At 42.6% G+C, this 26,823-nt stretch overlaps 1 protein-coding gene across 1 annotated transcript in view; it reads right to left on the bottom strand.

Moving 5' to 3' along the window:
• The window catches only part of THSD7B (thrombospondin type 1 domain containing 7B), a 228,588-nt gene that overhangs the window by 24,532 nt on the left and 177,233 nt on the right, over window positions 1-26,823 (bottom strand). Inside the window, exons 17-18 of the mRNA XM_088521788.1 lie at window positions 5,835-5,968; window positions 4,947-5,100 (exon numbers count right to left, since the gene is read on the bottom strand). Of these exons, the coding sequence (XP_088377914.1) occupies window positions 4,947-5,100; window positions 5,835-5,968 (288 nt within the window). The remainder of the gene's footprint in view (window positions 1-4,946; window positions 5,101-5,834; window positions 5,969-26,823) is intronic.

The raw sequence follows: 26,823 nt of genomic DNA, 5'->3' as shown, positions 1-26,823 counted from the left end.
CAACGTTAGGCACCGACTCCATTTGACATTTAAGTTTTAAAGACTAGGTTGGTTGTGGGATTTAGCCCAAGATCCTTACTTGATGATTGTAATCAACAGAGAGTGTCATTTAGGCATAGGCTTCCTTGTGTATCACAGGTAAGGACAGAATTAATTTCTAGATGGAAATACTAATAGGGACCTACCTCAGGACCCAAATTAATATCCTACAGCATAAGGACAGCATATATATATGCAATAAATTTCTTTACAAATATAATTATACTGTTCCAGCCTACTTTATTATATTAAGTCTCACTGTTTCCATTATTCTTATGCATCAAGCGTGAAAAAGGTTGAGCTAGAGGCCAGGAATCTATAGACTAAATTATATAAACCACTACACAAACAAAACATTCTGAAGCAAGAAGAGGAACATGCCATGTTAAGAGAGGAATGAATCAGAGGTGCTCCCAAAGGACCACTCACTTGAGATGATACAAAAGCCATCCTCAGAGTAATTGGCACTATAACTACTTCATCTTTCATACTTTCTTCAGCCCATCACATTTCTTAAACCATGGCCACTTGTCACTATTTTAAGCTAACACAGAAAGCCAAGGACATAAATACACCCAAAGCAGGTACCCAGCCTTTCCTCCAGGCAACAAGAGAGCAGACAAAGCACAGAAATTTGTTCTAGAGGAGAAGGATATTAAATAAAGTAAAACCGTAAGGTTATGAACACAAGGATCCTCAGTAAGAGTTGCTAACATATTACATGCTGTTATATATACTATTTGACCTTCTTCACAATTGATTTAAAACATTAGCCATTGATTGAAGTTTTCGTATGTAACATAATTGCACAAAACAAGTTGTAATCCATTAGACAGCCCTTTAAGCTGTTTGCTTTATCAAATAGCTCCTATACTGGGCTATAAATAGCTAGCCACATCACATTTAACAGGCTATTCATAATGAAACCCATCACCTTAAACTAAGGTAAAAGCATCTGCAGCACACCGGGTTTAACTAGTTTTACCAGTGCAATGAGCCATTATTGTGTTTTTCATGTACATATGGATGTTTCATAACAAACAGGAGCAATTTTTTAAAACGTAAATTAACTTGCCCAAATTTTCTTTTTGAGATGCATCTAAGTTCTGAAACTTTGCCCGCATCCAATGTAGTGCTTATTTTAAAAAAATTGTCATTGGTAAAGATAAACAGAAATAGAACTAGCAATCTAAAAAATGTAGGAGATATTAACTTTTTGAAAAGAGTATACCAAAAAAAAAAAAAATCGAGTCACAAATACGTAAAAGAAGCAGTGTACATGTTTCCAAAAATGCTCTGAACCAGCCAAAAGCCTCATGCTTCGCTTGAGTAAGTTATCCCATATCAGTTATTTCTTTAATCCTGTCTCTGCACGCATGATTCTGCGGTGAAGACTTCTGCAATGCTCCCAGGGAGCCACAATGAGCCCACAACTTCTTTCCCCTGTGGCTGAGAAAGGGAAACCATTTCCAAACTAACAGCCCGGACTCACCCCTTAGACAAGAACCACATCAAAACCCAGCAAGACACCCTCCTGCCTGCTCCCTCTTTGAGCACCATCGGTTATTTACACCCTTCTCATACACGGCAGATCCAAGAGAGTAACAACTCAATTGCTCCAAGCCCTCAGTGGTGCATGATGCTATTGATCCATGTGAAATATGCTCCCAGCACCAGGGACAGCTGTTCTCACTCACCAGATATGTAACCTTGAATAATTAACTAATTTCAGACCTCTCAGAATTAGCTCCTAGAAAGGCCAACAGCTGAGGCAAACACGGAGGCCACTCAGATCTGATACTGGGGCTATGACTGTTATCCACACAACAGAGGAGGGCTAACAAAATAAATTTGAGATAATTATTTCAGGGACTTGTAGCACAACTTGCATATTAACTCATTTTAAGCATGCTTTGATGAATTCAATTGAAGTCAATTAATTACATTTCCAAGTCAGATGAACACAAAGCCAAGACACTGCAGGTAGTGCATGTTATTCGATCACTGAATATTTAACAGAGATGATAGGATTTCAGTTTCCAGCTTGTTTAGCTGGTTCTTTGAGCAATCAAGTGATGATGTCTGCTGAACACACTATTGTAGCTGGAACGAATATGAAATCTCTGAAGCAAAATGCAAGTTGATCTAATTTTCTCATGATTTTTTTTTCTAACTAGCGAGCCTCAAACCGTTATTTTAAATAGCTTTAAAGCCTCGATACTTAAGCTACATGGATGTTACTTAGCTACAAAGAAGAAAACTTTATGAGCCAAAGAACCATCTGCAATCAGAGGGAAGTCCATTTTCAATTTGCTTTTTAGAACAGGGAATGTGAGAATAACAGGGAAGCTTTAAACCAGTAATTATGAACTTGATGCATCCTATTGAAGAGAGAAGCTCAAAAAGCAACCTTCAGGTATTATATTTCAGGCAGATGCATTTCTGGATCACAACAAAGTGCAATTAGAGAAAATATTAAAATTTATCTTTGGGTAATTTTGTATCTTCATATACTCAAGATGCAAAAGTAGAAACTCAGATGGAAAATATAAAGAAAGTAATTCTGGAGGTATCTGAAATTTAGAAAGAAAGCTCTTGAAAGACCAACGTTTAAAAGCAAAAGTGAAATGTAGCCAAAAATCATTTAAAGAATCATTATAAACGGTGCATATCTGTGCAGAAAGAAGTCCTGAAGTACATACTTCATATTGACAGAGCATTGGCTACCCTTCTGACTCATTGACTCCAGTAACTTTTAAGATCATTTACAATGCTGAATGATGAATATTCATTTGGAAAGAGTATTATTACAAGAGAAAATACCCTAAAAAGTATCCAGGATCCAATGGCATACTGACAAAGGATAAACTAGATAACTTAAAATGCCTTTTCAAGCTTAGCTGCTAAAACTTTGTTATTCTGCTATCAGGATGAATTTACTTTCAGCACTATAAAACATGAGCAGAACTCCAAAGTGGCTGGAGAGGAGCTCTCACATGACCAAAATCCTAGGCAAATATATCAAATTAAAGAGCTACACAGTCAGAGATGATGCTGATAAATTCTCTTTGTCTCAAGCAAGCTGAATAGTGCCTAGAGATTGGGAAGATTTCCCGGAACAGGCCAACTATTTTGCTATGACATGTAAATGTGCTTGAAAGCAAGCAAATAGGTTGAAAGGTTTTCCTTTTTCTCCTTGGCATAACATGATACTCCAATTAACTCGTGGTCATCCTCTGTGACCACCTTTCCCAGCAGGAACTCCGGTGGCTGCGGGTTGCATCGACTGTCCCCAGTGGGGTAATGCCCCTGGAAACCCCTTTCCCTCAGTCCCTGCTCCATCGTATCAGGGCACGTGCACAGAACAAATACAGTCCACCCAGTCCACCTTCCTGGTAGGGTTGTTCTGCACATACAGCAAACCCAGCGATTGCTGTAAGTGTGTAACGTGGGTGTCGCGTGGTCGTCCCATAAAACTGAAGGATCAGAGACAGCCCGTGTCGTTGTAAGAGCGCAGCTGAAAACTCTCCAAGGAAAGGCTTTTATTTTCCATTCCCTCTAAAGCTGTTTACTGTTTAGTGTCGGGACAGAACTATTTAAACACATGCTCTAGTAGCACGCAGTCCTCTCAGTTTCCCAACAAACTGTTGTAGAACAGCTTGTGAAAACATATTGTTCAGTTAATTGCATTGGCAAGCAGGCGCCCTAATGCCTATGAATTAACAACTACAGTGGTGAAAGGACGTGCAGGGAGGCACAAGAACCAGGGCACTCAGCACTGCAACTGCCAAGAGCTACGGTGCCCAATGGGGCAACCACCAGTGTCTGAGATGTCCCTGTTGCACACCCATGGGCTGTCACCACAGCCAAAAAGGAGTCTTCAGGCAAAAACTCTGGGTGTTTTCAGGACACTAGGATGCTTAAAGGGTCAGGTAGTGCTTCATGACCAACTGAGTGCCACTAACACACCTGAAAACACCCAGTGGCCTTGAGGGTATCAGCATTAGGTTGCTGCATGCAAAATGAAGAACATCTATTTCTTAAAAAAAAACAAGTCAAGGACAAAGCAACAACAGTCCTATCACTGCAGGACTTTGAAGGTATCCAAGCATTTATACTGGTTTTGGGAGCGTTACACTTCATCTAAACTAGGCTGACATTAAACCTGGCAACTACTTTGACATTGATCAGTGCGAAACAATAGGTGTTAAATTACAAACTTTGAGGCCTGAGAGTTTTCACAAGACAGATGCTACAGCTTCTTTCCATCTTGAACACTTAGGAAAATATGGGCCATTTGGCAATGGCTTGCATCCTTGCATAATGCACAGTGTTTTGATTATTTTCTGACATGACAAATTGTTTGGGTATTTTGCTGCCATGTCCTGCCTGTTGCTGCCCCAAATCTGCCTTCAAGGTTTTTCAAAGGAGATGCTAGACAAAACTACTGACTTTTGAGAAGGGAAGGTAGTCATTCTCTTAGGCCTAAGATCCGTCCAGAGGAGGGACACCACCACGGTTTACCAGAAGGTTGTTATAGAAGTTGTGTGCCTTTGGCAGAGCGCTCCCTTGGGAATGTTCTTTAACATGGACAGCCTTTATTGTAACTAAAACACCAACCCCTTCACCCATTGTACTTGTTTGGGTCCTTTCTTGTAGACTGATGGAAGGATGGGTTAAATCAACTGTCACAGTAATAGTAATGTATTTTACTGATTAACTTTTTATAGCTCATCCGCTGGAGAAAGATCAAACTCATCTGGATATAGAATCCATTAATCTTCAATTCCCTTAGAAAATCATTTATTTGTGGTAGAAAATGTCTCCATTATAAAATAGCTCAAGGGCAATAAGAAGCAAGAAGTGTGAGAAACATCCCGCTAGGAAGCGCGGCGAGGTGATCTCACCTGTGGGCACTTGCTCCACTGTCCCCAGGCAGACACTGCACACTCGCCGGGGCAATACAGGCTGCACCTCTGAATCTCTTCTGGGATTTCCGACTGGTTACACATGGCATGGGGTACAGTCTCGCCTTCATGTTCCTCCGAAATGTTTACACACCTACACAGAAAAAAGAATTTTTCACACAATGCTCTCCAGCTTATTATAGAAGAGACTAAAACCAACAGGTCTGACTGACTCTAGTTAAGGAATCACATATAAAATATTATTTCTATGTAGAACAACTGGTCAAAAGAATCAATGGATGGAATTAATCACATTAATAATACAAATGATTCCACACATGATGTATGCTATTGCTACTTTTGCTATTCAAGAAATGCATTAAACCAATCCAGTCTCAGTCTGCATGCTTTTCACTTCAGCTGGATGGCAGCAGCAGAGTAAATAGCAAATGACAACCGTCAGGAAGACAGGTTTGAGTTCCTCCTGGTAACATCACACTATTTGGAAATAACTCAGCATTTCCCCATGCCTGGGAAATAAATACTTACTAATGATGAATGTCACTCCAGTGTGAGTATTCAAGGAAATACTAGCAAATCTGCAGCTGGAGGGTTGTTGCTCAGGAGGCTTTTCATACACACGGCATTTAGGTGGAAGAATTCTAATTTAGACATCATGCCATCTTCCTCACACAAGTCTTGACGAGAGCACAAGGCTGCACTTCTGAGAGGCTTCTCCTCTAAACTGCCTCCCATAAGTGCATCCTTCTTCTCGTTGGAAACACATCAGACTCAACAACATCCTATCTCTTGGCCAGCAACTTCATCTACACAAATACACTTTAGCATTTCTTAATTTTAAGGCCATGTGCTTTTGTCTGCACGCACCTGACTTTTCTCGTTTGCATTCCTTCTCCACAGTGGAGGGAATTCTGTTCGCTGTCGATTTTGCAGGGAGACCACGCTTCTACCGCCCAGGCATACTGACTGCACTCGCTGTAACATGGGACTGCCTCGTGCACCTGCCGGGGAGAAGAATCAAAACTATTCATTTGAACTATCCAGGTTAGTACCTCCACAGAAATGCCTCACACAAACCAGAAAAGAGTTCAGGGGAAAATAGCCTGCCTTATGCTCCTTATGCTAAGAGTACTGTAATATCTTTAAGTTCATTTATGCATTATTGACTTGCCAAGGGATTTTTAAGTGCATAATAAACAGTAGCATGCATGCAGCATCTCAGGAAACAGAATAAATAACAGCTATTTTCTAAAGCCAGGACAAAATTCCATTACAATTTCATTTGCTCACAGCGCTCACACAATAATCTATCACGTATCGTTCCCCAGGACTTGCTGTATTGAATCCTTTGATGTTCCAGAAGGCACAAACTTAAAATTAGTGGTCATTTACTTTGCTTTTAACATATTCATTTAAGTCATTTACTGTAAAAGAATGAAATTTTATGCTCCCTACAAATTTCATTTTTATATACAAACCCTATAAATGCTTTCTCTCTGGGAGTGCCTTATCTCTAGCACATCTCCCAGGCAAACAGTACTGTATATTCACCTGAACTATAGTACCTATGAAGACAAAAATATACAGCCCAAAGCTCGAGGAGCATTTTAAAAGGTGACGGATACTCAAGCTGTTAGAAGCAGCACGCTGTGAAACCTTACGCTAGCAGATTTTTATGTTCAAGCTAATTAATCCATTGATAGTTTTGTTGCAGAAGGGAAGCAGTGGGGTTGGACTAGATGATCTCTGGAGGTCCCTTCCAATCTTAACCATTCTGTGAAATCTTTGAATAAAAGTTATTTATTTGGAATGCAGAAGCCCACCTGAAGATGCAATGCTCTCCCGTTGCTTTTTTCTGAAGTGCACCTGAACACACCACCCCATCCTGGCTGGGGCAGCAGGGCCAAGCGGCCCCGCTTGGTGGCTGTGCAGCCAAGCTCACTATGTTGCCCAAAGAGAGGGAAAGGACTCACTTTTTAGCTAACAGTCCCCAAACGCATCTGTGGTCCCACCAGACGAGGTGCAGAGGCACCTGCCCAATTTGAAGACCAAGAAATGCCACCTCTGCTGCTATGTGAAGACACCAGAAAGGTGCCAGTAGCCACCATGTGTCACTGGGACGGGCAGTTTCCTCCAGTGCAAATACCAGAAAGGTCAGGTTTAAGTGGGAGTCTGAAACAGATGCTGAATTTCCGTCAGGGAAACTGTGCATGGATGTGCATTTCTCATCTGTTTAGAAGCTGTGAGTATAATTTGTGACTCTTTGCCTTTAAAAATATCTGGTGATGGGCACACACTCCTCTCTCCTGCTGTGTGTGCTATCCTCCCGCTCCTCTATCCTGCCTACCCAGCACTTGTGTCCCATCAACTCCTGTTCTTCTTCTTTTCTTTGAGTAGAGCCTTAGCACTTTCCATTGATACCTTTGGCTAACAGCTGTGCTGCATAAGAAGGTCAACCAGATGATGTTGTTGGTTCTGCATTTTCAGCAGATTTTGGCCAAGTTTTGCTGTTCTTTGGACACATTTGAGCTGGCAGAGCTCCCCTCTACCAGGTCCTGTTGGGATACAGATGCGTGCCGGAGCGTGCCATGGTGTCCATGCTCCTCACCCGAGCCAGACAACCCCATGCTCCTGGATGAGCAGGATACCATAAGTAAGTCTATTCCTAGAGGGTGGCATCCTGCCTGGCTGAAGCCCCCAGGAGTTTTACCAGTGACTTTCATTTGACCACTGTATCACTCCTAGTCTTTCTGGATCACATGGAAAGACCATAAATCTTCTGAAAATACTAACAGCATTTTGAAGAACAAAGAAAGAACAAAGAAATAAACACAGACTGGAGTAAAGAGTGCTTTTTTTTGAACTGAAATGGAAAAAATCTGAGTTAGAAGCAGAGTGAATCTGGAGTACGTTAATGTCTGAATCCTAAAATGAAATTGATGGGTCCAGTCCTAAACAAAGGAAGACAAAAGTTATTTTTAAGACACAACCCTGCTTACAGGCTTGTCCTAAAACAAGAAGCCATCTCCCCTCACTCCAATGCAAACTCCGAGTCCTTCCTAAGATACCTTCAGGTTAACAGTTACTTAAACGTCATATACAAACACTAACCTATTTATGTTCTCCTTAATAGTCGGTACTTACATTTTAGAGAAAAGTCCAAATATCCAACCACCAGAAAGCTTTCATGTGACTTATAAAATTCTGCAGTTCCTTTATTCACACGTAGGGCGGGAACACCTCTAACCTTGCAGAAGACATAACAAGTGCACTCACTCAACTGACCCGACTCACTGCCACAGATCCACAGCCATGCTCCGGGGAGAAGTTTGGGTTTTCTGATGAGCACCTGCACTTAAACTAGAACTGCGGGTGTTCAGCGCTTCTGAAAATCATAGTGACTTCATATTTCAGTGAACATCAAGATTTATTGTCCCTCAAGGTAAATATTGACTCTGGCTTTCCCTCAGTCGATATTTTAGCTTTCAAGTCAGTAAATCTTGGTGTTCACCTCAACTAAAGTCAATATCTGCTTATTATATTAGAACAACCAAACAGATCACTGTAGTTGTTGCCTGAGACCCTGAGGACAAACTCTGTGCTATTCATTTCTAATAAAAATGGGCTAAATTCATTTCTAACATAAGTTCATTTCACATCTCTGCCCTTATACCAAGGTTACATTAAATTGAACACATTAAAACAACCAGAACCAAAGAACTAACAACCTACTTTTAAACCATGGAGACCACCATGAGTATCTCTAAAGAACTGTATATGCCAAAAAGAGCTGATTTGCAAGGACGCTTGTTGGAACAGAAATGCAGGCTTAGATATGAAAACGCTCCGACCGAGACTTGTCAGCCATGTACCCATTTTCAATGCTTTCGCACACCCATTTTAATGACTTTGCCTACCCACTTTCATCTTTCTTGCACATCTGGAGTGTAAAGCCATGGCTTTTTGAAAGCCAGCACTTCCCTTGCGAGCAAGGATCCCTCATGGGATCTAGGGAACATCACGAATCACGATGCTCACGAGTGTCCATCGAGCTGTGGACACAGACAGTGAGGATCTGCTCTCACCTGCAGGTCTGGCTGCACGTTGACTCCATCCAGCTAGTCCAAACCTCTTTTTTTTGGTTGCTAGATGCTGTTCTTCCCTTCTGTTAAGTGACTAATTCCTGTAATACTCTACCTAATGCTGCATTTGCATTCCCCTTAATCCAACACATGCATTTTCCGATAATAAGCTTTTTTCATTCAATTCTTTAAAACGGAATTCAAAATGGAGTACTTATTTTGGTAATTACTTAAGCACATGTTTAATTGATTTGGTAGAGCTAAGCATGCATTTAAAAGCTTTACAAAAGTTACTATGTATCTGAAGGACAAGTACTTTTCTATGAACAAATGCTGCATCACAGAAATAACCTCATTAAAATTTCAACATTACATAATGCTCTTTAAAATCAAATTGATTTCATTTCATTGTAGTTTATGTATTGATCACAATCGCTACAAATATGCTAACTGCTCATCAGTATTAAAACTGACTGAACAATTAATTTTTCGACAAGTTGGGTTTTGCAAGCAGTTATTTCAGAGATTAAGAATTTTTTTTTGATTTTTAGACATTTGGACTCTAGTCACCAAAGTTAAAAGATACTGTTTTAGAATGATTTATGGCAGAAAATTTTGAATAGATCAGCATGTGGTGAGGTTTGTGAAAATACTGGAATTCCTGGATTTTTTTCATGCCTCTAGCAGATAATATAATGGCACAAATCACAGTGAAACAAACTCAGCACTTTCAGTTTCCATTTATACCTGAATCAAAAGGGGGTTACTATTTTTGACCTCCTTCACGGTAAGGAAAATAGAAAATCAATTAGAACTTTGATAAGGTTATGAAAGCCCTCACTGGTGTTGAACCAAGTTCACAGAAAACCTAGAATTGGCTAAAACCTTCCCGCTGAGAAAAAGATGGGATCAATTTTATTCTAATGTCTAAGCACAAAGTACGGATTGTGAGTCAGGGCAACAGTCGTTCCCAGCACAGCACAGAAGGATTCAAACAGACATCCCCAGTCTCTGCCTGCTGGGCAATATTGACGCCCAGAAACACGGGCACCGACACTTCAAAATCACTCTAAATAACTAGCCCTGGTGACAGGTTTCAGAAACATTGCCAAAAAAGAAAGCTCTGCTCTGAGTAGAAGGGTAAACACACACAATTACGAATCCTCTCAAGTTTCCCCAGTTCTTGATTATCTATTTATAACCCAATGCTCAAAACAACCCAACTTTAATGCTAATTTGCACATGAGAAAACGGAGGATGAAGAATTAAGCAGTTCATTACAGGCTGGAGAGGGAGCCCTCAGTGAGCAGGGACTGAACATGGAAGCTCCCTCTATTTCCTGCACCAACGCAATGACATTGCAGCTTGAAATCACATACTAGAAAGTGTAGATAGAGCCATCCCAGAATGATGCCATTAAAAAAGGAAGCAGATCTAATGTAAAACACTGGCTTCGCAATGAGAAAACAGAAAAGAGGAGGAACTGGGAAAGCAACAATCAGTCCTCGATACAAAAGCACCTGGATGCTCAGCATCGCCTCCCCAAGCTCTTCAGATGTTCTACTCTAGTCTTTCTGGACACTAAAAGCACCAATCTCCTAGCAGATCTCTTATTTTCTTCTAATGGTTAATTAAATATGCCAAGGCAGATGCCTGCGTTTTTCAAATTTCTAAGTGCAATGAATGGAAAATGTCTTGTTTAAAAAGTAATTTGAAGGGAGATCTGCAGAACTGCAGCCGTTACAGTAGATGCAGAACGAAGGTGCTGCTCGCTAGGGTTTATTAATTTGTACTTCCTAGTGCTAAGTGCCTTACTTTCTGCAAATCTGGTGCAGGCATCAGAAATATTGAGTTATAATACACTAAAGTGCTAGCATCCTTTACTGGAGATTATAGAAGACGTCAGTATAATTAAAAGTGAAAAAAAAAAAGAAAATATCCTCTAATGTTCCTTAAATTCCACCTCTCCACCTAGGAGCAGGAGCGAGAGACCCAAAAGCGCATCAGCAACCAGGATTACATGAACTTATGGGATACGGGCAGGTCTGAAAATGACAGTAGTTTTGGTATTTATTTCATGACCGAAAGCACAGAAAATGAGAAGCCTGGCAAACCAAAACTGCAGCCAGTGTAGTTTATCATAACTACATTCCTCACCCTGCACGGAGTCAGACATAGATATCACCCAGACACCAGCTCTTCCCATCTGAAATATTTAAGCAGGACAGCTTTGCCTTAGAGTTATACTAGGAAAAGGAAATTTTCAAGTGTGAATCAGGGCTAGGCTAATAAAAATTCCAAAGCACCAGCTCCTAGGGCTTGGCTTTTTGTTTTACTTTTCCAATTATGTTGCTTCGCTATCAGCAAACTATTGAATCTAGACCACAGATAGCTCCAAACACGGGTTTACCATGTCGTCAAGTGCACGGGGCTAACGAAGGCAGCGAGTCGTTAGGCAGAGCTGAGCTTTTCTGGCTGATTCCAGAAGCTCTGGCTGCTGTGGCTGCTGCCTCCTCCCCAGCGCCGCAAGCACAGCAAACTTAGGCTGATATAAATAAATCAATGTCCTGCTTTTGAAACAGCTCATTTTGCTGAAGCTGAAGGATAGTCCTAGGAGTAGCAAATGAATGTGGCACCTCTCTAGATGAAGCTGTTATGCAGTAATAATGTTGGATCTAGTTTTAAGGAGAGGAGGTGGGGGGAAGCTGATTGATGAACACATCGCAGCCCCTTTTTACTAAATGAGAACAATAAGATGAAGACAGATTGCAACACCAACCTGAGCCTTCGTAGATGTCCATGTTAGCAGGGCATGACAAGCAGAAAGGAAAGAAAATTATATATTCATTAGTTAAGCTGCTGTATGGTAATACTGAGAAAAAAAAAAAAAAGCAGAAATCCTGCTTAAAATAAAATATCTGCAATGTACGGTTTGTATTCAATTCTTGGATTTCCCTGTCTTTCAGAAAGAAAAATCCCTCTAAGTAGAAATCAGACATATATTCATGAGTGAATGACAAGCAGGACTATGCTGGAGCATGGAGGGGAGTTATTCAGCCTCTGGATTTCAGGAAAGCATCTCAAGATCAAAGCTCTGGGCGAGGGGAGTAGGGAGGAATCTATGAAGCCTAACTTGAAATCTAGTAAGAAACCCCACAATTACAGAATATCAATCACAACAGCTATTAAAGGCTTTTAGATATTTAAATCTTAATTGGGTGGCACTATCTTCTGTAGTCTGTAGATTAAACGCAGCCTGTATGTCAGGCAGAACAGAGCCAGCTGTGCTTTATCGGGTGGAACCCCATCTCCATGAATACTAATCAATAACGCAAAATAGATTTCATTAAGGAAAAATAATTAAATGATAAAAATTCAATAACGTGGGCACAAAGCGCATGCACGTCCTACAGAAGGGCGGCGGATGGAGCCGAAATCTCCCGGGGTCCATGAGCGATGCAACAGCAGCACTAGTTAAGTCTCTATCAAATTGTCCTGGAGAAGCCTCCCTGACAGGGCAGGCCAAAGCAAAGGGCACAAAAGCACCTTGCATTAACGCTGAACGATGCTCAAGATGAAACACGTGCAGACGTGCCCCGGAGGGCACATCCCGCGCCGGGAAGACGAGGGAGCCACACGCATGCCTCGGCACCGTCCCGCCGAGCAGCCAGCCTGGGCTCCTAATGCCAATCACAGCTTTTGGGGAGGTCAAAACGCTGCCCCTGTGGGATATGAGCAAGTGATTACCTGATCCAAAAGCCAAGGCATCTGTCACATGAAATGAAACGAATGCTGGTGCTAAATGCAAACGGTCCCCAAGAAGCACTTTCTCCGTAGGCATCTATACAATAGGCAATCTAAGGAACAGGCACTCAGACCTTACTGCTAAGTTAAAAACGATGCCTCAGAGACAAAGTCTCAGCCCTGGCCTTTCTTTTAAAAGAGAATTTCAACCGTCTCAAGGTCTAAAAAGTTGAACCTAATATTTTTCCAGGTTATTTTCACGTCTGTAATAAGAATGAATTACAGTGCTGGGGAGCAGTCGCATTTTCATCCTTACACAGTGTGATCTTTGACTGACGCAATTTTTCCACACGAGATTTAAAACCAGTTTGCTGAAAGGAACAAGTTGATTGATAGCACTGAAGTCAAGCAACAGAAGAGTGACAGACCCTTGCAGAAATACACGTCCGTGCCACTCTGCCAAAGGCTTCAAGCCAGGAGAGCTGCAAACTGCTCCTGGGGCTTCCCACATTTGCAGCAAGAAACGGTTCCCTTTCAGGTTGCAAAAGCAGGAATAGAAAGGGACCAACGTGCAGCCTCGTGCCACCAGTGTGAGACTAGAAACCATCAGCCACAGCCCATGAATGGGGATGCAGGACCTCCCTTGGAAGAGGAGGTTATCCAGAAGCCAGCGTATTTGGCAGCCTGTGGCAGGGCGCATTTATGATGACTGTCCTATGCCAAGACAGGCAGATGTTGGCACTGCCTTGAGACACGGCGTTGACTTGAGCAATTTCCTCTGCACAACTACAGGCAACGCGGAGCTCCGAGCAACGCCAGCGACAGGCCGCCCTCCCGACCAGGCAACTGAATCCTGCTGGGCCAACAGGCAGATTCAGACCAAACAGATTTGCAGGTAGCTGCAAACTGATGCAGAGTTGGAAATTCTGAGGCTTTTCGTGATTTTTCTTGTAGGTAGATTCAGACAGAGCAAATTGAAGCCCAAGCTCCCTGTTTTCTCTACCAAACAGATATATTCTAGTGAAGTGACATGCTGCAAAGAGAAGCTCTGCTTCTAATGAGACCTCTCCCTAGCAAGCACGCTCATCATTGCATGAATGGAGAGTTCCCTTTTCCAAAGGTTAAACTCTGCTGGGAATCAATGCAAGGGCTTCTACTGACTTCTGCTGTCCTGGATCAGACTTTAGCAAGGAGCATGTGAATATTTAGGAGCATATCCAAATGTTTACAGAGAAAAAATAAATATTGTCCTTGTCAAATTTTTGCTGCAGTAGCTATTTATTTAAAATGTACATCAGTGTTGTACATAAATGGTGCTGATTATTGAGAAGCTGTAAAAATAGCAAATTGACTTGGGGATTAAACCTGACCAGGAATGACCGCCTAACTGCAACTGCACACATGTCCACGTGCGAGAAGCACCAGCCACCAGAAGGTCCTTCTGTTTACCTTGTGCCTTTAGGTTTTAGGGAATTTTTGGATGTCTAAATGTGGGGCCTCTACCAGAATAGAAAACTCCTTGTTTGCTGGTGTACCTGTGGGTGATGTAGCCAGTAACGATACAAGCAGCGCTACCTTCACGCGTTGGCGCTTCTGCAAGCAACGGAGCAAAAATGTCTGTCTGCCCAAACGGCAAGCAAAAGGACAAGGCAGAAGGTAAATGTACACAACACAGCTGTGCTTTGCAATGCGTCTTCCCTACAAACCCCTAAACCTTTTAGAGAATTAAATAATGCAACAGAGCGAATAGGCTGTGGTGTAAATAAGAGGAAACAGGATGATGCAAGTGGTCTAAAGGAAAGCGTTCACTCAGAAAGCCAGTAGCAGAATGAGAGGAAAAAATTAAAAGGCAGAGACCAGAACCAGAAGTTTAATGGGAGAGCTGAAAGGAATAGACTCAAAGAAATAAAGAAAAGAGAAACATGGTTGCTTGCCACAGGAACTGCACAGAAAAGGCTCAACTCCAAAAATAGTCAAATCTTAAAACACAGAATGGTAGGAATTGAGACTGCCAAAGCAGTGGAGAAAAGGCAAGACAAAGCCTCTGTGATGAGCACTGGCTTGCAAAGTTTGGCCCACACAGAGGGAAAATCTAGGCAGAAGCTTGATATAACTTCTGGGGTCAGTGGGGTTATTTAAAAACGACGGCGACATCATCGCGTGGAAAGACACTGAATTCTTCAAATGGTGCAATGAGAGTGCTCAGACTTATGGGGAACACATCCAGAGGAGACGGGAGAAAGGATCCAGGGATTTGTAAAATAGCCAGATAAAATTTTCTCTTGGAAAAATATTTTAATACAGAAATTATCTATAAGCCCTTGGAAAATAATGAGATGCGTAACAGGCAACATGGATTTTGCAAGATAATGCAAAATGCTGTGGACAGGGATGAAATAAACACAGGTATTATGTAGATGGATAGATAGATACAGATATAGATATTATGTTAACTTGAATAAGTTCTTTAACACTAACTTTCAGGCAAAGGAAATATGCCCTGGATGAATCTATTATGTGGTAAGTACAAAACATACTGGAAAGTTGTGCTCAGAAAGTAGGTAGAAGTTTAAAAGAGGCAAGAAGCTTCATACATGCTTTAAGCTCCGTATCATATTGTATTCCATATTTTCATTAATATTGGGCTCAAAGATTGAAAATCCGTTCTCACTGAATCTCCGTCTGCTACCAAAGTGGGACGTCTGGAGAAAAGGAAGAGAATTCAGTGTGATTTTTACAAATTTGAAAAACATATTGAAAAATATGGGTGAATACAGAGAAGAACAGAACTACACTTCAGCAGGAAAGACATATACGCACTGGTAGGAAAGATATATATGCACTGATGGTGCAAACGTTGGGTGGGGGGTTTTCAGCAGTTCCAGCACCTGGTTTCCAAAAACGGTAAAGAATCATCGAGTGGACATGATTCAAGAATATCTTGATGTTGTAAAATGTTTTACAATTTGTAAAACACTGAAGTGACATGTCATCTTTGGGTACCATGTTCAAATATATGTACTGAACTTAAATAAATATAGATATATAGAAGGATTTGAACCAGCCGAGAGTCAACAGAGGACAGGAAGATTAGGCAGACAGGAAGCAAATTGTCTCAGTGTGCCGTGGAATTTCCACTGTTGCTTTTTTGCAAATGAAAACATCAGCTGGATGGGCAAAAGACAGATCCTGGCCTGAGGCACTCCTATCCTGGCTTGTCAGCCTACGACACCAGCAAGTTATTGTGGCTCCAAGCAAAACCATGGAAAAGCTGGTGGGGGAAGCAATCGGCAAACATTTAAAACATCAGTGTAATTACTGACAATCTATGCGATGGCAGCTCTGTCAATGAAGCGTGGTATCTTTGTCAGATAAAATAGCAATGTTGAGGGCAGTGGGCTGTGTCGCTGTAGATGCAGAGCAGCAGCTGAGAGCGCTTCAAAAGGATCTTCCTGGGCCTTGAAACAAGCTCCCTGCAGCCTCCCCGAGCTCTGCTCTAGCTCATTTACTCCTTTCCTTGAATAAACCACAGGCTGCAGGACTGGGCTGTGAAATCGGTGCCTCTCTTCTGCCTCACACTGAAGCAGGGCAGTGGAATTAACATTATATTAAATATTAATAGAATGATTATAACTCTGCCTACAGTTCTTGATCCTCATTTTAAAAATAACAGTGATAATGACAGAGTGGCTAGGGGAAACCCAGAAAAATAATTCAAAATCAGATGTGAAAAAAATGGCCTTACAACAGCAGGCTAAAAAATCCTGCCTTTTTGATTCAGATGAGAGGTGGTGAGGAGGAGACTCATTCACTTTGGGGAACATATATAGAAAACCTCTCTGGAAGGTGTCTCTTTAAGCTACCAAATGATGATATGTGTTCCTAAGGCTGGAAGCTGTAGTTAGACAAATTCTCATTAGAGGTATCTAAAGAGAGGTGTATTTTAATCACAAAGGAAATTATTTCTTGGGTAAATCATGCAGTAACTCTTTATGGGATAGGCTCGTCCAGGGGAAATTCTCCCTCAGCTGGAGTGCAAGCCAAGGTAGGCAGCCTTTCAACGGGGAGCTAGGGATTTGACTTGTAGTTATGTACTATGTCACACTTACTTATGTTATACTTATGTCAAATCCCTATGTTATGCTTATGTTATACAAGGGGTCAAAACAGATTATTGCCACAGATTGTTAGAATCAATGGAATGTTAGAATACATGAATCTCAAACTGCACATAAGATGGCTAAAGAAAGTATTAATCATTAACGGAGCACCACAATTATTAACCCAGACTACCTATCTAGAACAGAAACTGTACAATAAAGTCAGAGGGAGGAACTATGTCTGTGGGAATTTTACATGCATTTTAAGAGGTTGTCAACAAACCACTTCTACGTTATAGATCAGCAGCGCGTGGGAGTTCTGCCAGTCCATATATCACCCCATAAACCTGAGTCCGCAGCGCAGACTACTACTCTACTGCGTTATCTCCAGCTACTAAATTGTGACCAAGACAGGAGCTGGAATTGAGCAGAGATAATAAACTTTCTAGCTAGATCATGATGTTGCCAGCAGTGTGCAGGCTGCAGAGGGGAAACAGAAAAGCAATGGCAAAAATAAAACAAATGCTCTCCTGGCTGCATCTGCTCACCAGTGACCACTTCCATTTCTCTGCTGTAATTCTGGAGCAGGCAGAGCAGACAGCATTCCCGAAAACCTATGTTCGGCCTTCCTGCCCCTGGCTGAAGGTTTCCAGGTCTTTGCTTTGCCTCTGATCAAACCCCGTGCTCTTGATGCCCTTCATCACTACCACCTCCTCCTCACCCAGCCATGGGTCATGGTCCATCCTGAAGGTCAGCCATAGGTATATAATACACATACGCGTGGAAATCACTAAGAATAAATGGGGCTCAACTGAGAGGAAAGACAAAAGCAAGGGAAACAGAGAAGTGAGGGTGTTAGCAAGAAGGACAAGCATTCACCTTGCATAAAAACACTTCAATGAAAGCTGGAGAAAGGCGCTAACGAGGAATACTGTGAGCGCCCAGGAAAGTGGTAAGAGGAAGGAAAACACAAAGCAGAACACTAGCGTAAGAGGCTCGCAGCGTTTTACAAGCACTTGACGGGGCGCGATACAAAGCACGGGACACACGAGCCGGCGCTGAAGCCACTCGGCTATAGAAAACATGGGGCCTCCTGCTGGGCTCCCCTCAGCTTCCCTTTGTGCCTCTGCCAAGTCAGGGAGCAGCTTCCCGCTTCCGAGGCAACCCCAACCCGCACTGAGAATGTGAGACCCATCACAAGATGCCCAAATCAGCAGGATTAAAAGGGTGAACGCTTTCAAACCCACCACCAGCCGTCCTGGTGCTGACTTCAGCACCGTCCCTCGCTCGAGACGGGAACCGCAGGCAACACTCCCGCAGTTAAACTTATTACCAGTGATTCTGGGAAACCCATTTGCCTTCGACAAGCGATGCAGGCGGGATTAGAGTCAACTTCCATCAGCTTTACATGGAAACCACGCACCTCCAGGCCAGCACAGCACCCGTGCCAAGGCACCGCGCGGGCCGCGCCGCATCGCACCGCCTCGTCACACAGGCTGACAACATGGGGACTCGGCAGCGAGCTGGGTAATTGCTCACTCCAAGTTTCATTTAAAAATACTTCAGCGTGGCACTAAATCCCTTTCAAGTGTTTATCATGCGGGCATCAGACAGTTTGCAAAAATCATTTTTAATGGCCAGATGTTGACATAGCTGGGTTGAGGAGAAGGACAGACTTATAGTGCATTTTTTTTTTTTAAGATGGGCATGGAGAAATATCCATGTTAGGTAACTGAAAAAATCCTCTACATTAGATAGGAAAAATAGCTATTTTAAGAAAAAATATTTTAGTTAGTATGATAGAATAATCACGTAATAATGACATAATAATCATCTTACCTTATCTTCTCTTGTATCAACAAAATGTATCTGAGAGGAAAAGTGCCAAACTCCCGCTTGTGCATGGGGGAGATTGAGAGGAAAAAAAAAAAAAAAGAGTAACACTGATATTTGTGCTTGTGCCTATTTAAATCTGAAAATCTGATTCTTAATAAAATCAAAAGGCAGGACAACAGGACAAAACACAAGCGTGAGGCAGCGCTTTCTCCTTTTGAATATGGGCAATAACACTTATCGAGGACAGCGGTGGCTTTTACGTCTAGCGAACACGGACACCAACGAACCCTATTCCAGTGACAGCAGGATCAGGCCTGGACACCCAGGCTCCCGTGTCAATCCCGTGCAGGGGAGCCTGGACTAACCCGCCTGGGCAAACAGCAGCCACGGGAAACAAGAATGTCAACACACTGGTCCCGTTTGGGGTGATTGCAATGGTCTTTTTTTCAGAGGCTTAACTGGACTGGCTCTTGTTTCTAGGACGCTCCACATTTTTTAAACTCACTCTTTACCCATTCCCTCAGCCCGCTGTAGCTCCTCCAAGCTGAGAGAGAAGCTGGCAATATAAAATGTTTACATCTTCCCACAGACTCTAGCCACACATCTCAATATTAGGTAACTGGTTTTTATTCTCTCAGATAAACCTAAGAAGATTAGAGCGGCCGGCTTCACTCTGCACCTTGTGGATTATCACCCGCGACGCAGTGGCCACCTTGCACGTGTCCCTTATCTGCCTCCAGCATTTCCCAGTGCTGAACGCTCCTGATTACATGATAGAGCCTGAAAAGTAGCCAGGGTCTCCTGCCGTTTTCTGCTCTTTCCCAATAATACACTGCTTTTCTTCTCCCACACCTTCCTCAATGCACTGCTTGGCATAGTAACATAAAAACATGTATTGCAACAGGGTTTGAGGTATATGGGCTGATCCTCCGGCACCGTTTGACCCGTCAGTACAAGAGCTGAGGTGCTGGAATTAGCAGCTCGCAGACAGGGACAGTGCCAAGGTTTCCTGGACATCAGAAGAAAGGCAGGGATCACCCGGCACTGCCTGACCTAGCTCACCGCAGACTGCAGTACATTTCTCTGCACAGATAAGATTATTACATACTTACATTAAGAATAATTTTAAGCTAAAATGCTAGTGTCCCGAGGCACCCCGGCAACTTTAATCACACTTTCGGAAACGACTAGGCAGCAGGAATCCCGAGCGCCAGTCAGACTTCACCCCTGTGGACATCTCTGTGCCTTGCTGCTAGTTATATTATTAGTGGTTGAATCTTTATTCAAAGCTTACAGCTTTGAAGGTGTAGAGTACAAAAGTCCTCACAGGAGAAATAAGTCAAATAAGTGGCCTTCAGGTCGCAGGGAGGGAGCTTCTGAAGGGTAGTGGGAGGCAGGGAAATCAGGGTCATGCATCGATCCACACCAGCACGCAAGGACCGCACAGCGAATCGCCACTTCGGCCCAGGATCTCTGGGGATCGAGCGACTTCTTGAATTATTTATTCGGTTCAACAGGTGAGCTTTGGCCTTTGGACTGGCTTATTCCACTCAGCCAGCTCTGCTAATATATACTTACTTCTTTAATAATCGTGCCATCTTTTATCCCACTTTCCTAGTAAAAGGAACATTCTCTCTTCTGTGTGTTTTATTCCAATGGATATATGTTGGATTTTGGATGGTGGTTATTTGTTAGGGAAATACACAGTTTGCCAATTTTCCCACCAGGGAGATCTAATAAATACACAGTAATAAATAAATACTAATACATACTAGAGTATAAATAATAAACTAATAAATTCTAGAGCAGGAAACCCTCAGACAATGCCTAATTAATTGTCCAATTAGTTTAATAAAGTACTAGCGTCAGTATAATAAAGGCTTATTTTCAAACATCTATTTCTAGGGCTTTCATCAGGTTATTAGGATATTATTTCACTGTAGATATTTTTTCCAAATATTCAGCCTGAAATGCCTCTGAAACAAGCACTGAAAACCTCTTGGCTTATCTGACGTTTTAAATGTCAGTATAATTTCCACCAAGCACGAAGAAGGAAAGAATCATTCCAATTTACACTCCAGCGTTCATTCTGAATGAGCTTGAAGGTCTCTGTTGAGGACAAAATTTTTAGGCCTGAGTTTCAAGAAATGCAGTTTCGAGTCCGGGTGGCTGCTCACGACTGCCTGAACCCCTGTTAGAGCAGTTTAAGAAATGACTGTCTGTAAGCGACTCGATGCTGCTCTCTCGGGGTCAATAGTTTGCATTTAGCTCCCAGTCACGGGAGGCGGTTTGCAGAAACCCTTCCTCATCCCGCGCTGTGACTAGCAGTTTATATACAGTTAGCTGCTCTGTCCCCCGGGAGAGCTGAGCTAACAGCTGAGGGATGGGGGATCTATAAACCCCTCAGCCATGACTGCGAGAATTGCCCAAGCACGCACGCAGATAAACACGGGAATAATTACTGGGAGAAAACATTCCCTACGCTCCTGCCTCCTCATGGAGTTCATCCCGTGCACAGCTTAGAGGCTTCACACGGTTGAGTGACACGGGTCCAAAACGCAAATGTCACGAACGACCAAAAGCATCAGGTGACTAGACAGCCATGGACGGCACATCACTAAAACACTGCAAGAGATGTAACTTGGGAGGCAGAAGCAAAGGGATCGATGCTATTCCGAACTCAAGGGCTAAGAAGCCCTTTCCTCTGGATTTTCACTGGGGGACTGAAGCCATGGAGGAGCTAGCGAGGCTGAGACATCATTGCTTTGCAGCGGATAATTTACCACCTTGAGTGGACTTTTGCAAACACAGTCCTCGAAGAAACACCTACGCTAAACTCTGCTAATTGCTCAGAGGCAAGTGCTGCTGTCAGAGATGTGCCTGGGAGGCACTGCCTTCTCCCATCTCTCAGAATGTCAGCTGGAAAATCAGCCCTTCGAGAGAAAAAAAAAAAAAAAAAACTGTGAAAGGCATTTACGAGTTTGACAGGATTTTACTGTAAAAGTTACGGGAAGAGATGATGGTGCAGAGGAGACACACAAGAGAACAACTGATTGCTGCAAATTCGCTGCAATTATATTGGGGTCAGCTGCCGGTGAGCACTTGGCTAGGATTTAGCACTGAACTAATGTAAGGCACTGATTTCCCAGACATAATTGTGACATATTTTAACATAGAAGAGAATGGTAGAACTATCTCTGGGTGCCTTGAGGAGGAGTCATCCCAGCATGCCGTTTCCTGCAGCTTTTCCATGAAGAACACACTCAGAAATATTCAAATGGAAGAAGTGCTCATTTGCAAAGTTTTCTAAGTTAACCATACTGTGAGCTGCATTTGGACAAATTCTTCCACAAAAGTATTCCACTTGCCACAAAAATCTCCCTCTCAAAAATACAGCAGAAGCAAAAATACATGAAAATACAGTTGCTTCTATTAAAGGCAAGGCATTCAGCCAGCAGAGACCAAACTGGACCTGTTCAAAAAAGCATAACGTAAATGCCCTGAAAATATATATATTTTTGGCTACAAACATAGCCAAAACCTTTAATATAGTGATCCATTGATGTCTTTTTGAATGGCAATGTAAAACTTTACTCTTGTCAGTTATTCAACTATGGTCATTTCAACATCTCGGATTCTCTGATGACCCAAGCTCATAATGGAAATTATGGTATGGATATTCACTTTGAGGTATTTGGAAAGGTAGGATTTTTCACCACAGCAAACGGAGAACATTACCTGTTCTTAGCATCCCTGTTTTCCAGGCTGTCCTCGCTAGGAAACTTGCACATTTCTTGGCACAGCAAAAGTTTTGTACATAGAAGGTGTGCAATTACTCCTCATAGTACACAGCTCTGCAGTCAAGGGCACAAAGGTGTTTCACACACACAAAAAATAATGCTCATTGGGATATCCAGAAACAGCAGGATGCCTTCTAAAAGCCTTCTTCCCAGCAATAGGGTATTACATGATTATTTCACAAACTTTCACAGAATATCTCTCTCCTTGACTCAGTATAGCTGGTAGCTCTGGTTTTAAGCAACTGAGATTCTGACAGAGGATACATCTTTATGGAAGTGCTCAGTGCATTTTAAAGAGTGATAAACACATATAAAAGATCCATGCATTAATGCAAGAAATTGCATTGCAAAGATCAAGCTGCCTTTGCAAGAGAAGGAGCGTGTAGTCAAACTTCTTGGCAAAATCAGTTTATTGCTAAGCTGCAATTTTGCTTTGCTAAAAACAATGAAGTGGAGAAAGAAAAACACCAAATTGAGATGAAAAAGAACAGAAAACAACATTTACCTGATATTCAGGCTTTTCACTTACCCTTTATCCTTTTGACTCTTTCTCCCATTAAAAAAAAAAAAAAGCATTAATAAGATCATAGATCATAACAAGAAAACATGGGGAATTAAACCCATCTAACTGAAGCTTCTAATTAGGGTCTGCTATAGGATATTGGTTTCTAACATCCAAGTGCAGGTTAGCCATTTCAGTCAGAGGGTTAATGGCTCTACCCATGGAGCCTTTTCTCATTTTTCCTGTAACTTCCAACCCACCTTTCCTTCCATATCTGGGCTACAGCATCAGCACCTTCAGCAGAACCAGCCTGTGAACAGCAGTGGGAGCAGCGGTTCTGCACATCGCTTCCTCTCCAGACAGCGCAGCCGTTCCTCTTGCCTTGTCATGCTCCCTGCTCCAGCTCCACATCCTACTGCTGTCAACAGTAACAATGAGGTCAAGGAGACTGCTGCTTCTATCCACGCTGGAAAATGCACGAGGAAGATTGCACTGGGAGAGAAAGACTCAGCTATATCCCTTTCCTCCAACTCATCTGAGCAACACAGCAGGGAAAGCTGCTCCACAGCCTCTTGACAGCTAATTCCCCACGTGTGCCCATTACTGCCTCTCTGCTTACCTAGCATAGGCCTATGCTATGTGTAAATCACACACTCCATTTTTGCTTAACTATTGTTTAATTAGATGTGGGGTCCTGAGATTCCCAACAAGTGGGGAACACCATACCAGGTGGCTGATGAGGGTCAATCATCCATATTTAGCTTTATGGTCAATGAAGGTGAAGGGGGAGCAGAAAGGAGGAAAGATGGCTGAAGAACCTACAGATTGGAGGAAAGGCCACTTTCTACTTGCAAAACATGGACACAATCAGCTAAAACCCAAGAAAGCCCCAAGAACAGACCAAACAGAACATAACAAAGCTTACCAAAATCAGGACTCCTGTGAATCATTAAGCTAATGCCCACTGGCAGCAATCACAGCAAAAAGGCACCTTAAGATAGTGTTTAAGAGAAGATAATGCTTTAAGTAACTTAGTGGGGAAGTTTCTTCCCCTCTGAGCCATGGAGGGACGCGGTGCCCTGGCGACATGGTGGAGCCCACAGCAGGAGGAGGCAGCGCGAGGACAAGGACGGCCTGGGAGGGTGACAATCCCCACGCGAGGTGACTGCACGTGAAGAACGCTCCGTGTTGGGGGACACCTTGCAAGGGAAGGCTGCCCTGCAAGCTGATTCCCGCTTACACAATGGACTATTTTTCCCCTTGACATGATGAAGCGAAAGCAACAGAATTACAAGCTGAACAGGATGAAAGCTACTGCATACAAGGTTATCATTCGCCAGGTAGAAGAAGGGAAGAAATATGCAAACATCTTTTGCTGCTGCTGAGTATCAGCCAAATTCGCAGAGCTGGAGCCTGCTCTCATTTTTATTGGTTTTCTGTAATTCCATTAGAAAATCAGTCCTGACTTTCAGCAGTGTGAGATATTGCAGAATCAGAACTAAAATATTTTAATGTCATGAGAATAACGATTAGAAATCTTGGAGGTACTTTGTATGCTGCACAGGTACATCTCAGATTGCAGGCTCACAGAAATCTGGATTTGTTTTCTGATTTTGAGGCTTTTATTTACTTTGGTACATATTTTACTGTACCTTGTACTGCATTTATTGAATTACTCATTTAACGATCTCTAGTCTTTCAGTTTTGATTTATTTATGGAAGACTTTTTTTTTAATTAAAGTTCCTAAAACTTGCTGTCAAGGACTTTAAAATTTAAGGATTTGATTTAAGCTACCAGTAAAAAAAAAAAAATCAAAACTATGCTAGGATTTTTTTCTTTTTTCTTTCTCTCTCTCCTCTTCTTAACACCAAAGTGCAATTATATCTCTGTAACAGTTATACTTCATATTAAAGGCAGCAATTATTATGGGGCATTTTAAATATCTGAGCATTAAAAAAGCCCTAAATGCACTAATCATAACTCCTTTGTCATATTACAATATTATACAAGAGGAGCAGGTGCTGCATTACAGCTAAAAGCAATAGTCATTAGTCAGTATTTAAAAGAAGACTGTTGCCAATATCTCTCTTAGGATTAGGCTTCGTTGAGCAGTACCATCCCACAGAGAGAAATCTGGAGTATAACCTGATGTATTTAGTACTGTTCTTTGAGAGATTACTCCAGTATTGGCAATTGCTCCCCTGCACTAACTCCCACAACTGTGCTAGAGCCTCCCCAGCAGCTTAGGGGGAATTGCGGAGGCACAAATGTCATTTAAATACCCATGTCCCTTCAGAGCCAGCCCGAGGCTGTTCAGTAACGTAGGCAAAACTGAAGAAGTTGCTTTGCTCTGCCTCTACAGGTTGCAAAATTCAATTTGGTGGCAGCGGCAGAGTTGGATCAGAGATGACCCAGAGGACCAACAGCTTCATCAGGCAAGGGTGAAAAGAGGGGAAGAAGCAGGTTTTAGAGGCTACAGATTTTGTGCAGCTGAAGGGAAGCAACTTGGGGTCCTCCATGCCCAGGTGATTCCTGTTTTGATTCTTTATTGAGCCACCCCTCCCAGACCCTCCTGCAACAGCTTCTTGGTCTCCCTGCTGCTGGCACTATGTGATGAAGAGTTTTTCCCCTACTTACTGATGACGCTGAATTTCTTCACTCTTTCCTTCCTGTAGCCACAAAACTCTCCCTGCAGAAGTACTTCCAGCTGCAAAAGTTGAAGGCCTGGGTCCCTCCCTGTGGCTCCAGCCTGGGAATGGCACCAAAGCTGCCAACCCAGGCTGGCCAGGCAGGCAAGAACAGGTACCCTACAACCCTCTGTGCCACCCAGCTGTGCAGTGTTAGTGGCATGAAGGTGATCTGTGCTCGCTGCCAGCTGAAGAACACTGCACTAAATTTAGGGCTTCTGGCGGAGAGCATCACTGAAGATGCTTGATCAGAGAAGGAACAAATAGAAAGTCTCTCATGTGAAGGCATTGCATACTGTATTTTACATGCTGCACCAAAGAATGAATGAAGGAACAAGAGTTAGGTGTCTCTCTGCTATGACTTACATAAGTTTGCTTCCTTCTCTTATTCTCCTTGTTATAGGGCACTGGAGAGCTACTGCTTGGGTCTCCTGCTATTCTTTCTTCCTGTCCAGTCCATGGTTAATTTTATCTTTCCCATGGCTTCAACCTCTCCCTTAACCGAGCACTTACGCTGTCACATCTGAGTGCTTCTCTCCAGCCAGCACATTATTTTAGTCCATCTCTCTCTCACTTTCACTGTCCCCCCTTCATCCTATCCATGACACCAGCGTGGAGCACTCATGTCTGAACTTCTCATGCTTTTCCCTAGGCTGCCTCTCTGGAATACTTAACTGGGACAAGCATGAAAAATCATTCCCCTTCCCAGCTTTTCACACTTTCTTAAGAAATGCTTTTGCTGCAATCCTCCCCTCTCTCTCTCCCGAAACCAGCCAGCCGTGATGTCTAGGTTGTATCACTCTTAGCAATAGTGGCTGCTATTTGTTTTACTTGCTCCTTTAAAGAATGGCCTTGCTAAAAGACAGCTGCAATCCCATTCTGCATACTGCCAGCGTACACGACCAAACAATCTCATTACTACTACCCTTTTCATTGCTCTTTGATCCTCTCCTTTTTTTTCGCATTTGGTTTAGCACTGTTAGGCATCCACTTTTGGGGAGCAATTCTGTCCTATGGGCATATGCAGCAACTGGCTCAGTGAAGGCATTACCATAAAACTGATAAGAAATAATGCTAAGAGCGAGTTCCCCTACTTTAATCCAT

The sequence above is a fragment of the Tinamus guttatus genome, unplaced genomic scaffold, assembly GCF_059628265.1.
Source record: "Tinamus guttatus ecotype Peru unplaced genomic scaffold, ASM5962826v1 Tinamus_guttatus_pri_ptg000133l, whole genome shotgun sequence".
Taxonomy (NCBI): Eukaryota; Metazoa; Chordata; class Aves; order Tinamiformes; family Tinamidae; genus Tinamus; species Tinamus guttatus.
This window is presented reverse-complemented; position numbering and strand designations above follow the sequence as displayed.